The sequence below is a fragment of the Terrapene carolina genome, unplaced genomic scaffold (assembly GCF_002925995.2).
Source record: "Terrapene carolina triunguis isolate 2854851 unplaced genomic scaffold, T_m_triunguis-2.0 Scaffold85, whole genome shotgun sequence".
Lineage (NCBI taxonomy): Eukaryota > Metazoa > Chordata > Testudines > Emydidae > Terrapene > Terrapene triunguis.
In genome coordinates this window covers 37512752-37526983 of record NW_020664436.1, presented here as the reverse complement: position 1 = coordinate 37526983, position 14232 = coordinate 37512752, and the positions used below count along the sequence as shown (strand labels likewise).

Sequence of the window (14232 nt, the reverse complement as noted above, 5' to 3'; positions counted from 1 at the left end):
ACGGGCCTGATCCCGAAAAGAGCTCCACCTAGAGTGCTCCAATACAGAGGTCTTCGGGGGTTCCATGTGGGCAAAGAATCTGCCTGCCTGGACTCCTCGCAGGATCAGGGCCTAACTTAGCCGTTTATGTGGCACGTAGCAGAAGCATAACTGACATACAGCCTGCATAACATGTTTTGGGGTTTTTTTGCCAGGGAAAGTGAGTTGGCCAACTGATGTACACGGTTACTATAATTAGGTGTCAGTGCTCAAGTTCAAGTACCTATAGATGTGACAGTGGTTTTTGTGTATAATGCCAAGACTTTGAGTGATGCAATAAAAATACAGATGGGAAAATATAAAGATATAAAAAGGAAAAAAAATCATTAAGTCCTATGAATGAGCTCATTGGATTATTAGGTTTCAGAGTAGCAGCCGTGTTAGTCTGTATCCGCAAAAAGAACAGGAGTACTTGTGGCACCTTAGAGACTAACAAATTTATTTGAGCATAAGCATTATTAGTTCACTTGCAATATCACTAAAAGCCAGCAGGCTGTGCATGTGTACTAGTTTTCTTAATTAAAAAACCCCACTATTTGATAAAGCTATCATAAAGCTGCCTTTTCCCAAAGGCAATAAAAAGGTAGTTTTACCCCAAAACACAGTCACCTGCTTTTCCTATGTTTTATTCAGATGTAAGAAGGGAACATAGGCTGAGGATCTTGCCCAATATCCATAAATTATTGTGATATATACAGAATGATACACACGTTTTATGTATGTGCAACACACAGTTTCCCACATATTTAAATCTTTTACTTACAGATAAGGTACATGCACAGATCAAAGAGTTCCCTTCATTTACATTCTTACAAAAACAAGCTGATGAGCAGTTACACTTTATGCCACCAAAGGACAGTGTAACCTAAAAAATTGTCGAGAAAGGAGGAAATGGAAAAGACTTAAGTTTGCTTCATAACAGTGTATGATAACAGGGATCTGGAGGAAGCATATTTCCTATGCTGCTGCATGTGTTGCTTTTCTAAAATGAAGTGAAATTTCCCTTATGCAACTCCCATCCCCTTTATTATTTTATTTTAGTAAAAAGAGCTGCCTGGCTGTGCTATATATATGAACATGTAAACACATCACATGTCTTTCAAGGGCGTTCATTTAGCATGAGATGTCCTCCTTTAGGAACAGGTACAGCAGCCAGTTAAAGGGGCTGTTTCAGCCAGGCTGTCCAAACGGTACGTTCTCTACCAGAGTGCAAGGCATTTTTCAAAATAGCCATTCACAGAAGCTTCCCGATTCTAAAAAAACAGGCTTTGAAATAATAATCCCCAAGTAAATTTGCCTGTCTTAAGAACAGGCTGTTTTTTATGTTACTACAAAGCAGCCAAGTTAGGTTTATTTGTTTGCTTTTTCAAAACCAATTGGGGGGGGGAGTCTGAGTTAAGAATTCTGTCTTGCGTGTTTAACGCAGAAGTGTCAATGTAGGAGGCTAGTTACCCTGGGCTACATGTATGTCATGTCCCCTAAAGTTAGGAGTTACATGCATTCATGCACCAAGATGCAAAAAAATTAGTACTGAGCACACTTATAGCACTTTACATTTTAAAATATTGAACAAATATTAACCTAACTAGCTAGTAAGCACTGGACTGGGGCTCAGAAGATCTGGACTCTGTTCCTGATTCTGCCACTGGTCTACTGGGCAAGTCACTTCATTACTCTGTGCCTTAGTTTCTCTATCTGTAAAAAGAGGATAATGATACTGCCCTTCTTGGTAAAGTCCTTTCGGATCTATTATTATTATGCATGTGTGTAACTTTATTCATCTGAGTCATTCCATTGACTTCTCATGGGTAAAGTTACTCACATGTGTGTCTGCAAGACTGGGTATTAATCAATCTTCACATCACCTTATGAGGTAGATAAATGTTTATATCTTCATTTTACAGAAGGGGGAAAGTGAGCCAGGAAGGATAACTTGTGAGAGCAGCTACAGTAACCTGTTCAAGGCCGCACAATATCTGGGACAGAGTGAGCATTAGCACTCAGATGGTTCCTAAGTTCTTGACCAATCTACTAATGCAAAACTCCTGTCTTGGAGAAAATTTACCCCTGTGCAGATGGTCCACAAAAAGGCTCATGTTCACTTAACTCCTCAAAATAGGTTCTAAGTGGGATATTAGTGGCACGTCAACTTGGTAGTGTCCCTCTGCAGAGGGAGAATTTCACTCTAATAGTAGACCCTTCTGTTTAAAGGCTGGGCCAATGTAAAAAAGAAAGCAAGAAGAGTAAACTGCGGAACTTGCTGAAAGTTCAGGGAAATCATGACTGACATTTTAAAGTGTATGTTCTTTCTACATGTCCCACATAAAACAGGAAATACCACTTTGGCCCTACCACTAGAAGAAAACCACTCCATTTCCTGTTATTAGAGTTTAGCTTTTCTCATAAATGATACATACTGCCATTGCAATCGATCACAGTTGAGCCACACAAAAAATCTTCCCATACAATGCAGGGAGACTCCTCCTTTGGAAGTGCCTTACATTTAGAGACGGATTTTATCAAAAAAATAAGTTGGTATACCAAATATACCGTATTATATACATACCCATCCCCATATATGTAGACATGATAGCCATGCGATAAACTGCATTTATCTTCCACATTGATTTACCTGCACTCTGCCCATTAACTTCTCCAATCAGCATTAATTCCAAAACTCTGAGTAGATTTAAATTAGCTCCATTACCACACACACACACTTCAACATACTGCCACAAAAAGTTTCCTTTCTCCCTCCCCCAAATGGTAGGATTTCCCCCCACCTCCCAAAATGACATTTGTCTGAGGCACATGGCTGTCGCCATTCAGTCCTGGACCAATGACAGCTCTTCAGTCCACTCTCTGATGAAATCATTACAGCTAGAAATGGAGCTCTGGGATTCTCTCCCATCTCAGGTGATTACAGCATTCACGTCTAGTCCTAGTAGCTCATGAGCTCTGGAACACTGAAATAGAGACACATCCTTGATTTACAGAAAAGCCATTAAAAATGGATTTTAGAAATGACTAAAATGGTTAAGTTCTACTTCTCCAATCACTCCAAGGTCTGGACAGCTGGACTTCCTGTACTAATGTAGAGATGGGCCTTACAGACAAAGGAATAATAATGAAGCTTTTTATTTTCTCTTTCTCTCACACACACACACTTAATTCTAAAACATTTCTATCTAAGTTCTCCTGAATAATATGTGAAACAACACACCTGGGTGCGATAATATAATGGCACCCATTTAGGACCTGAGGCATAATTCCCTGTATACTTCGCATTTTAGAGTAATGCTGCCATTCCAAATTCATGCCCCAAACCTTTTATACAAACATAATTGACTGCAAACACCACTGAGAAGAGAACATGGTGTTCAGTGCTCTCTTGTATTGATGTGCTTAACAGTTACATACACCACTCGTGTACGTCTGTTTACATAGGATTCATCCCCTCCTGTATCTCCTCTCATTCTGACTGAGAGATTTGAGATTTTTGAGCTGTTTTTGCTGCAATTATTTCAGCATCAGACAATAGAGTTATTTATCAGCTAAGAAGATTGGAATGTTTTCCCTTAATGAAAAATATGTCCTTTTATTCTGACTATCTCCACTTCACATTCTCCATGCTTTTCATTTCCTTCATGTCTGGGAGGCCTCAAAACCATCTGAAGAGGCAGGAGATGAGTTCTGATTGCTGCACTTATAGGTACAGTAAATTTACTTTCTCAGACACAGGAGTTTTTTGCCTGTGATATTAGCTACATTAAAGTTACCTTGTGCTGAGAATTCTCTGTTCTATTTTAAGTAAGAGTGATGTGACTCACCCTCTGCTAGTTTTGGAAAAGTCAATAGTTAAAAAATCTATAAGCCAGTTAACAGGGCAGTATTCCAAAACTATTTCAGGTTGCGTGACCCTGTTACAACCAATTATACTGCATTTGTCAATCCAAGGGCATTGTTGCATCGCTATATATTATACAGACATACACACATCTACACATACACACGTGAGTATGCACGCATTCACTCAGAGCAAGAGAATATGAATCACTGGGCCAAACTGTGCTCTCGTTTGCACAGTGTAAATCTATTTCAACCAATGGAGTTGCTCCAGATTTGCAAGGGTCTGAGGGCTCATCACTGCTGCTGCTGATCACTCTGGCCCTGATTCAGAAAAGCACTTGAGCATGTGGGCAGTGGAGGTGTTTAAAGTTAAGCACATGGGAAATCAGCAGCTTGCAAGACCAAGCCCTAAAGGACTGAAATTTGGCCTTCATTTATTGATTGATTGTTTAGCACCAACAATAGGTTTAAATTTGAGATGGACCCCGGAGATTAATCCCCAAGTTGGTACCTCTGAACATGAGGATACCACAAATGGGATAAGTAATTATTTGATATAATGCCAAATACATGGGCAGAGATCCCTCTTCATTTCCACATCTTTTGATTTTCACATCTAATCATGTAGTTCTCATTTGGGGAATTACATCCAGGCATCAGACAACTGGATTTTCCCACCTTCTAGAGGTTTTGCTGGAAATTATGCAAGATAACAAAAACCACTCCATTTGCTGTTATTAGAGTTTAGTTTTTCTCATAAATGACAATCGGTTGTCATTGCAATCGGTCACTCTTGAGCCACACAAAAAATCTTCCCATACAGTGCAGGGAGACTCCTCCTGTGGAGATGCCTTACATTTCAAGAGATGGATTTTATCAAAAAATAAGTTGGTATATCAAATATACAGTATTATATACACACCCATGCCCATATATGTAGACATGATACCCATGCAATAAACTATATTTATCTTCCACATTTGAATGATTTACCTGCACTCTGCCCATTAACTTCTCCAATCAGGATTAATTCCAAAACTCTGAAAGCCCCTAAAGAGACTCTCCTGGATAGATATATCCTTGAGTAGTGCAGAGCTCCTGTATGGCTCCCACACCACTTACTGTCGCTGTCAGCATAGAGGGTGTGGCTAGGGGCAAGGTGTATTATTTGGAGCTTCCATAAACCTGGCTGCCGTATGGACCCTTGGGGCCACTGGCAGCTGATGAAGGTGAAAGGATCTTGAGACTGTGGCCTGGTACAGAGCAGCCCCAGAACCAGGAAGTCCAAAGGGCACTGCACCAAGCACTCTATGCCTACAGGTGAAGATCTGTCCCTTCAAACTTTAGTGATCTGGTTTATTTTAGGCTTTTTTAAAAAAATGTACTTATTGTCTAAAATCTCGACAATTGATTTTTTTTAAGAAACAAGAGGAAATATTCCAAATGTGAGTGAAAATATTGGTTTAGCCTAATTTTTTGTTTACAAAATACAATACGATTAGATTTAAGGAAAGAAGTCTTACCAGGATAATAAATATCACTAAAAAATCTGAATTTTGTTGTTCACTAGGAACAACTGAAAAAAGTATGCTTGAAGTCTAAAAACATAATGAGGAATTCCTTAATGTCATAAATCAATATTTTATTGATTTATCCTAAACAGAATTTTCTTTAAGTTCCTGAAGTATTTTACAGCTTTGGCTGCATAATGTCAGTGTGCAACTGGCAAAAAAAAAAAAAAACCTTCAGTATTGTTGCTTAAAACAAGAGAATCTATACACACACACTCAGACATAAAACAAACCTTCATCATGTTACAGTTAAGGTTGCTAATGCAATTCAAGAGAATGGTCTGAATGGTAAAGGCTGGTGTAAGATCTATTTATGTCACTTAGCTTGTGGTTTCCATAGTTTAGGAGGTTTAGTTAAAAGATTTTGTGGTTTTGTTTTTAACAGATGTGCCCAGTGATTGTTTCAGTTTCTTTCTCTGATTCCTATACTAGTTCTTACCACCCAGTTCCAGTCCCCAGCCAGTCCTTGTTCTCTAGCTACAGCTCTCCATAGTCCAGTACTAACGCTGATTCAACAACCAGTCCCACTCCCTAGTTCCAGTCCAGAGGCAGTGCTGGTATCCCAAATCCAACCCTGCGTCTGAGCCACAGCACCCAAGCACCTCCTGCTTTTGCCTCCTGTGTCTCCCCATCCCTCAGTCCACTCTTCTCCTCCCGCTAATATCTGCAAAAGGGAAAACCTGCTTCACAGGAACCTATACAGTCCACCTAGGCAGGGCACCCTTCAATCAAACTTTAGTAGACTTACCAGCTGCCAAAAGTGCCCATACATCAAAGCTCAGAGCCTCATTTCTTCCTGGCTTCCTCCTGCATTCAATTCCCACATCCAACCCATCTCTAATGATCCAACATCTCCGGGATGTTCTGGGATATAGCTAAGTGTTTGGATCTTAAAACATTAATTGCTTAGTAATGAAATAATTCCAAGCAATTAAAACTGATTGCTAAGCAAGTGGAGGAGAGCCAATCTGTTCCAGTGAAGATGGTTAATATTCGTTTTCATAATCAAAATTCTAGTAACCCACACTATACATACAGGTAGGTCAATATCTGCATATCTCTGATTTTTGGTATTTATAGTGTATTCTGTTTAAAGCTAGATGAGTCCAAAAACTCTTAAGAACATTTTTACACACTGGCTAACTGGAGTGCATCTCCTTCACACCAGAGTATTTGGGTGTATATCTTTAAATGCTAGTTCCTGTGATGGGGATCCATTTAATAAGGAGGATTATTTCTTAAAACTCAGTGACTTTACAAAGTCATATATGCTGAAATGTGCAAATCAAACTATACTGCACATGGCCCAATTGGGAGTTCAAACGCGTATCCTGTGCTGAGAAACCTAAGGCTGAAAATTATGCCACTTTGCAGCAAAACAATGTAAGTGTTAATTTTTGATTAACTAGAATGTTAATCAAAACTATGCCACCTGTGGTTATGAAATTTTACAGTAAAATATTTTCCAACCCTAGACTATACAGTGAAATTTTTAAACAAATCTCACCCCGAGATCAAAAAGTAGAAGCAAGGTAGTTAAAATAAAGCTTACAAATGCAACTCCCAATGCGTCCGTAACTTTGGAATGATATGAATATATAAATTTATATTAATTATATTTGGGTATGAAGACTGAGCAGGCATTTCTCTTGAAATCAACAGATAAACAATCTCATCTATAACATGTGGTCCTTTTTACAGTAGGAAATGTACAGTACATAAATATATAAATAAAAATATATACAGTACATGGTCACACATTCACGTAAGCCATAAAGTGACACATATTAAAAAATATATAAGCAACTATGTTTTATATGTTTGGATCTGCCCAGCTCCACCACTGCCTGCTGAGTGTCATCAGGCAAATCACTGCTGTCCTGTGCCTCAGTTTCCCCATCTGTAAAATGGGGATAATATACTGACCTCCTATGTAAAGCATTTTGTGTTCTACTGATTAAAAGCGCTATATAAGGTCTATTATTATGAATATGAATTCAAGATAAACTTGTACTTTACGTATTCACTACTGTCAAAAATAGGTAAGCAGAAAATTGTCCTTTACTGAGTCCTATATTCCATAAGAAAAGTTGAAACTTGATGAGACAGAGTTTCTGCATTGCAGAACAAATTTATTTGTCACCAACACACATTAAGGGACCCTCTCCAGATGATGTAGGAAAACAGCATCTTGATCTTGTCCGTACACAATTAGGAAATGTTTATGGTGTCCACTGACTGGGTGCCTTGAAAATTATTTAAAATTCAGATGTATGCATAATAATTATCCTAGTTGCCACTGTTTAAACAGTAATGCAGTCAAAACAAGTGTAAGTAGAGATAAAAGTTCTTATTTGTAGTTATCTTGAAGAGACAAGTGGTAGGAGAGAGGATTGTATCCTGTTAGCATTATCATAGCTTTAAAAAAGTTCCTTCCATCAATAGGTTACATGAATAAAATGACCCCGAAGGTCTAGTATCTACAATATGTACATTCCTCTGTGACTTTCAGGTCTTTGTGTGCTTGGTTTACCTCTGACGAAAGATCAGCCATTCTTGAATGTCAATCCATTTCCTCTCTGCTTCAGATAATGTTTGCCTCAGACATGTGCCCAAAGGGGGCATATTTTTTTAATTTTGGGGTTCCATTTTATTGGTATGAAATGAGTTTGGAGAGAGGAAATAATGCTTTGGCGAATGGGTTGTTTTCCTTTTAAAAGGGAAGAGATAAGCACTTGGAAAAAACAAAACCTGAAACTGTAGTAGCTTAAAGCATCAGTAGGTAAAGAGGGACAGGGAGGAATCCTGTCATGTACTGCAGGTTCCACTGTCCTCAGATAGCGTTTTCAATTAAAGAAAGGTGGTAGATTCATCTATGGCTCCTTGCTATTCCCTCCCGGCACAGCCAGGGCATCCTGCTGCTGATAGATCTCTTGGATCAACATTGTGTTTGTATTCTTCCATTCTCTATACTTCCTTGCTGTCAGCTCCGGATCCTCCAGCAATTGGTTAATCATGGCCAGGTCATGCTCTTTACACTAGTAGGAAATCAAGAGGGTTAATAAATATATATATATTTCATACAAACTGTACACCGTATTTCCCTTAATAAAAACTGTCTGAACATAAAGCTGGCAAATTGCTCATTTTGGCAATGTGATTCCCTTTTTGAGTATGGGAATTTTAAAACACAGCCCATGGCAAAAGTTTCTTCCAATTGAAGTTACGGTTCTGTTTATACCTGGATATTTAAAATATACCAGATTTTTCACAAAAGCTCAAGAGAAGAGTTACATGAAGAACTGATCACTTTTCACATCATTTTACAAAAATGCTTAATTTAAAAAAAACTGGTAACAGCAGCAGCAATTACTGCAATTCAGACATAGTTTTTGACTTTCCTGAAAAACACTCCCTTCCCACATTGTAAATACCCTACTTTAAGTCCTAGACATATTCCATTTAGATGTAATCCATACTCACATAGGGTAGTTATCTGTCCCACTCTAGTGGCTAGACCACATAGGGAGGTTTACAAGGCTGCTACTACTTTTAAGTTAATGCACCCAGTTCCTTTAGCTCAGTATGTAGAGGCTCACATTTTTAGGCCCAGAGATCTCAGCTTCAGCCCTCACAGAGGATGTGAGCAGAGACATCAGTACATGGAGAATAAACACCTCAAGGTGGACAGGGATGGTGTCCCTAGCCTCTGTTTGCCAGAAGCTGGGAATGAGCGACAGGGGATGGATCACTTGATAATTACTTGCTCTGTTCATTCCCTCTGGGGCACCTGGCATTGGCCACTGTCAGAAGACAGGATACTGGGCTAGATGGACCTTTGGTCTGACCCAGTATGGCCACTCTTATGTTCTTATGTTTTCTATTGCAGAGCTCCATTTTCCTTTTCCAGGTCTACGGTATCTTACTATCCTTTTAGTGTGTCCCAGGCACACAGGGCTCCTCCAAGTGGTGATACTGGATTTCAACTATGGACACGTAGACGTCAACAAAATGTTCTTAGTAATTGTAGGGTAAGGACAAAGGGATCTGAACTGAAATGGTTCTCCACCAATCATCATTTAACTATGCCAGCTCCGGGCAGAAGCCTCTGTTGAGACAAATTAACTGCAAAAGTGGCCAATTCCCTCTGGCATATGCTCGGAGCAGGCCTCTGCTGTTAAACAGCCCCATGAGATGAAATTCTAGTGTTATAATAAGAAGGGATAAGCAAATACCCATTCTGGGTAGAAAAAAATAATAAAAACTATGTATGTGAGGCAGCGGACCCCTCCACTGACCTATGTCAAGCACCTCTAGTCAGCCTCAGGCAAGGGTCATTACGGAAGAAAGGCAAAAGTAAGACAGAGAAGGTTTCCAGGTCAGAGCAAGGAGGATGAGACAGAGAGTAAGTGGGGAAGTAAAGGTGGGTAAGTGGGCCCAGAGCTTTCTTGACCCCCAAGAATTATGCACAAAAGTGATCCTGACCCATAGCCTCAACAACTTTCCCGGAAGGCCTGACCTCTGTGATCTGTGCTTCTTGAACCAACTGGAACTGGACAGCTTATTAAAAAGGCAGATTACTCAGGTTCAACCCTATGTCTAGCTGGCAACCTTTATAAGAGGACAGCACAAGGCACAGGACAGAGAAACAAAGACGTGCTGGTAAAGTAGAAGAGGGGATTTTTTTTTCCCCAATGGGGAAATTTTCTTATTTTGTGGATCTTTCTTCCATATCTCTGGAGAAAAGACTAATTTCCCCCATTCATTTAGCATGTGAAACACTCTGCACACAGCTTCCCTCTCTTCCTAGCCATCCGAAGTATGTTTTGCTAATGATATACTATGGCAGCAGCAATGATTCATTGCTAGAGATGTGGAGTAGCAAGTCCAAACTAAGAATCCCAGTCAGCTTCGGTATGTTCATAAATCACTCTGCTTTAAGCTCATAAAGGTTTAGTCAAAGCACAGCAAATATGGATCAGATGTAAGACTTCCCTGAGTTCTGCATTTCCAATAGATTATGCAGGGTTAATTATGTCCTGCTTCATATAATATTAAAAAGAAATTACTTTAAAAGCATACTTTTCTACTGATGCAGAGTTTGGCATTTTCCTTACTATGAGAAAGTGCCTTTCACACTAGCTAATGTAAACAGCATTGCTTAAAGAATTCTATGTGTCTCCGTGTGAAATTCTCTAATGCCATATTTCTTTTGTTGACACTCCAACCTCCTGGTTTGAATATAGCAGAACCCATATTTTCTGCATTAAGAAAAGTATCCAAGAAAATTATCTTTCCATATTCAACTAGTGTTAGATCAAAACAAAAAAGTCGGAAGTTATAAAGAGTGCCATCCATTGTCAGATCCATGATTTACTCATTTATTTTCCCAGAGGGATGTGAATCCCCTTAGGAAATAAACAAAAACTCTAATAGCACTAAAGCTTTTATCCCCAACTCACCATTATCCCAATCTGAAGATTTAACACTAAGATGTGAGCTACCAATCCACTTGGCATTAAGCGGTTCTGTTCTTTCCTTTACTGGTGATACACATTACACTGGAAAAGCCATGTAACGTTTTTCTGTCTCTCAGTTTCCTCACCTGTAAAGTGTGGATACTATTTATCTATCTTACAAGTGTGTGGTGGGGCTTACTTCATTAATGATGAGATCCTCAGACCGCAGATGCTATAGAAGAATGGATTATTATGAGTCTCAGAACAGCTGATTTGGCATTAATACCAGTGAGAAATCTCTTTATAAATTTCTCCAGAGTAGACATGACTTAAAGCTAAGTAAAAACATTTGAGGTAAGATACTTCTAGTGACAAAAAAGCAAGAGGATGGGGAAGGCAACTTTTTTAATGTTCATTCAAATCTCTCTATTTACAATTTAATTTTATATTAATAACTTTTTTCTCTCTCTCTCTTCCAGTAGCACCCAGAAACAGGACTAGAAATTCCATGAGACACAAATGAGGCTCCAAGTGATTCCTATCCATCAGAGCATCGCAAAGTCTATCTATCTCTCAGACCCTCCAGGGAATGTTCTGAGAAACCCTCTCATCCTCTGCCCATGGTAAGATTCCAACATGAAAGCAGGATGCCTGTGTTATTAAAACTATTTTAGTTCCAAGAGGCCCTTAAAATAGCTTTAGCACATCCTGTGCATTCTGCAGTAATCCCTTAAGGAAAACTTTCTTGGCTAAGGATCATTTGTTTGTCCATTACCATCGTGTACTTTTTCTGCTCTCCCTCCTTTGAGGCTGCCCCATTCAGTGCACTCACCAAACACCCACTGAAAGTGTGAATTTTACAACTGACTACAATATGATCTCTTATAAATTCCTGACACCTTCTCCAATCAGGCTGGAACTACAGCAAGACCTGAACTATTGCTTCCACTTTCAAATATAGCCACAAAACACAGAGGCAGGAGAAAGTGAAACATTATTTCAAAGACTTAACTGAACAACATTCACTTTGAGATTTGGGTGAAGTTTAGGATTGTTTCTTTTTCAATTCAAACTGTTTCCCCTCTTTTTAGGCTGGAACTTTACCCCTGGTAACACCTCACCTTTAATGTGCTATTCAGCATTCGGATTTGGTGGAGTTTCTCGTTCATGGAGGGGTTTTTGCTCCGTTTGGCGAAGGACTTTCTGAGCTCTTTTTTGGTTGAAGGTCGACGGTCCCCGATGGGAGACAAACTTGCTTGTTCTAATGACTTGTAAAGTCGCTCCATTTCATCTTCGGAGCATTTTGCCTGTTCTATAAAGAAAAGAATAATAATAAATAAGAATGTGACTATGATAGCAAGTTACAGTGATGCTGGATTCAATTAACAGGATTTTAACAATGTTAAAGGGACTATATTTTCAAAATAAAAACAGATGGCAATTTTTCAGTAACATACATATGACAAAAACAAAAAAGTAAGTGCTGGTATTGATACTTCCAGCTTCTGTCTCAACAGTGACAAGTCTATTTCTTGAAGTGAAGGGCTATTTTGTGTTCTGAATGTCTTTATTATGTAACTCTGAACAAGTGTTAACAACATTCACTTTGAGCAAAAAGAAGCTTTGATGGAATCTACTCTCATTCAGCTTTTCCCTTCACTCCAAACACTGTTCATCACCTTGAACACTTGTTCCACTGGTCTCTCTCTGTTCCTAGAAAACACAGAGCAAATTCTGTTTGATACAGCAGCATATCTTGAACTAACATTTTGTAGTTTTTAAACACACAACCAAAAATATTTGATTGAGGGAATAAAAAAACAGGGCATTTCAGGAGTCACGAAAGAAGTTTCCGAGATGCTGGGACTATGTATGAACAACTAGGACATATGGTCACATTACATATAGTTGCCAAATTTCATACACTGACTGTGGCACAGAATTCCTCATGGAACTTTCACAATGAATCCTTGTTTAAGAGTGTTTCAATTATTCCTTTCAGTCTGACAGCTTTCTAGGTGCAGCACCATCTCCTCTAGATGGGGACATTTGGGAGAAGGAGAGAACAGCTGGGAATTAAGCAGAAAGATAGGACAAAAGCAGCCCTGGATAAAAGGTAAATTTTTAAAGACACTATTTAATATGAAGGCGCAACAATTAATATGTGCCAGGTTTAGATGACTGAAGGTTAGTAAAAAGCAGGGCTGTCACTTAATCACAGTTAACTCACGCGATTAACTCAAAAACATTAATCGCAGTTAAAAAAATTAATCACGATTAATCGCAGTTTTCATCACACTGTTAAACAATAGAATACCAATTGAAATTTATTAAATATTTTGGATGTTTTTCTACATTTTCAAATGTATTCATTTCAGTTACAACACAGAATACAAAGTGTACAGTGCTCACTTCATTATTTTTATTACAAATATTTGCACTGTAAAAATGATAAAAGAAACAATATTTTTCAATTCACCTCATACAAGTATTGTAGTGCAATCTCTTTATTGTGAAAGTGCAATTTACAAATTTTGTTACATAACTGCACTCAAAAACAAAGCAATGTAAAACTTTAACGCCTACAAGTCCACTCAGTCCTACTGCTTGTGCAGCCAATCGCTAAGAGAAACAAGTTTGTTTATATTTACGGGAGATAATGCTGCCTGATTCTTATTTACAATGTCACCTGAAAGTGAGACCATAGCTGGCATTGCAAGGTATTTACGTGCCAGATATGCTAAACATTCGTATGCCCCTTCATGCTTTGGCTACCATTCCAGAGGACATGCTTCCATGCTGATGATGTTCATTAAAAAAATAATGCATTAATTAAATCTGTGACTGAACTCCTTGGGGGAGAATTGTATGTCCCCTGCTCTGTGTTTTATCCGCATTCTGCAATATATTTCATGTTATAGCAGTCTTGGATGATGACCCAGCATGTTGTTCGTTTTAAGAACATTTTCACTGCAGATTTGACAAAACGCAAAGAAGGTACCAATGTGAGATTTCTAAAGATAGCTACAGCACTTGACCCAAGATTTAAGAATCTGAAGTGCCTTCCAAAATCTGAGAGGGACGGAGTGTGGAGCATGTTTTCAGAAGTCTTAAAAGAGCAACACTCCAATGCAGAAACTACAGAACCCGAACCTGACTCAGATGATGAAAATGAACATATGCTGGTCTGCACTGCTTTGGATAGTTATAGAGAAGAACCCATCATCAACATGGACTGATGTCCTCTGGAATGATGGTTGAAGCATGAAAGGACATATAAATCTTTAGTGCATTTGGCACGTAAATATCTTGCA

General features: G+C 38.8%; 1 protein-coding gene across 1 annotated transcript in view; it reads right to left on the bottom strand.

Moving 5' to 3' along the window:
* Nucleotides 1-7057: 7057 nt before the first annotated feature.
* The window catches only part of IPCEF1 (interaction protein for cytohesin exchange factors 1), a 59869-nt gene continuing 52694 nt past the window's right edge, over nucleotides 7058-14232 (bottom strand). Inside the window, exons 11-12 of the mRNA XM_024201602.2 lie at nucleotides 12040-12230; nucleotides 7058-8497 (exon numbers count right to left, since the gene is read on the bottom strand). Of these exons, the coding sequence (XP_024057370.2) occupies nucleotides 8333-8497; nucleotides 12040-12230 (356 nt within the window). The 3' untranslated portion in view covers nucleotides 7058-8332. The remainder of the gene's footprint in view (nucleotides 8498-12039; nucleotides 12231-14232) is intronic.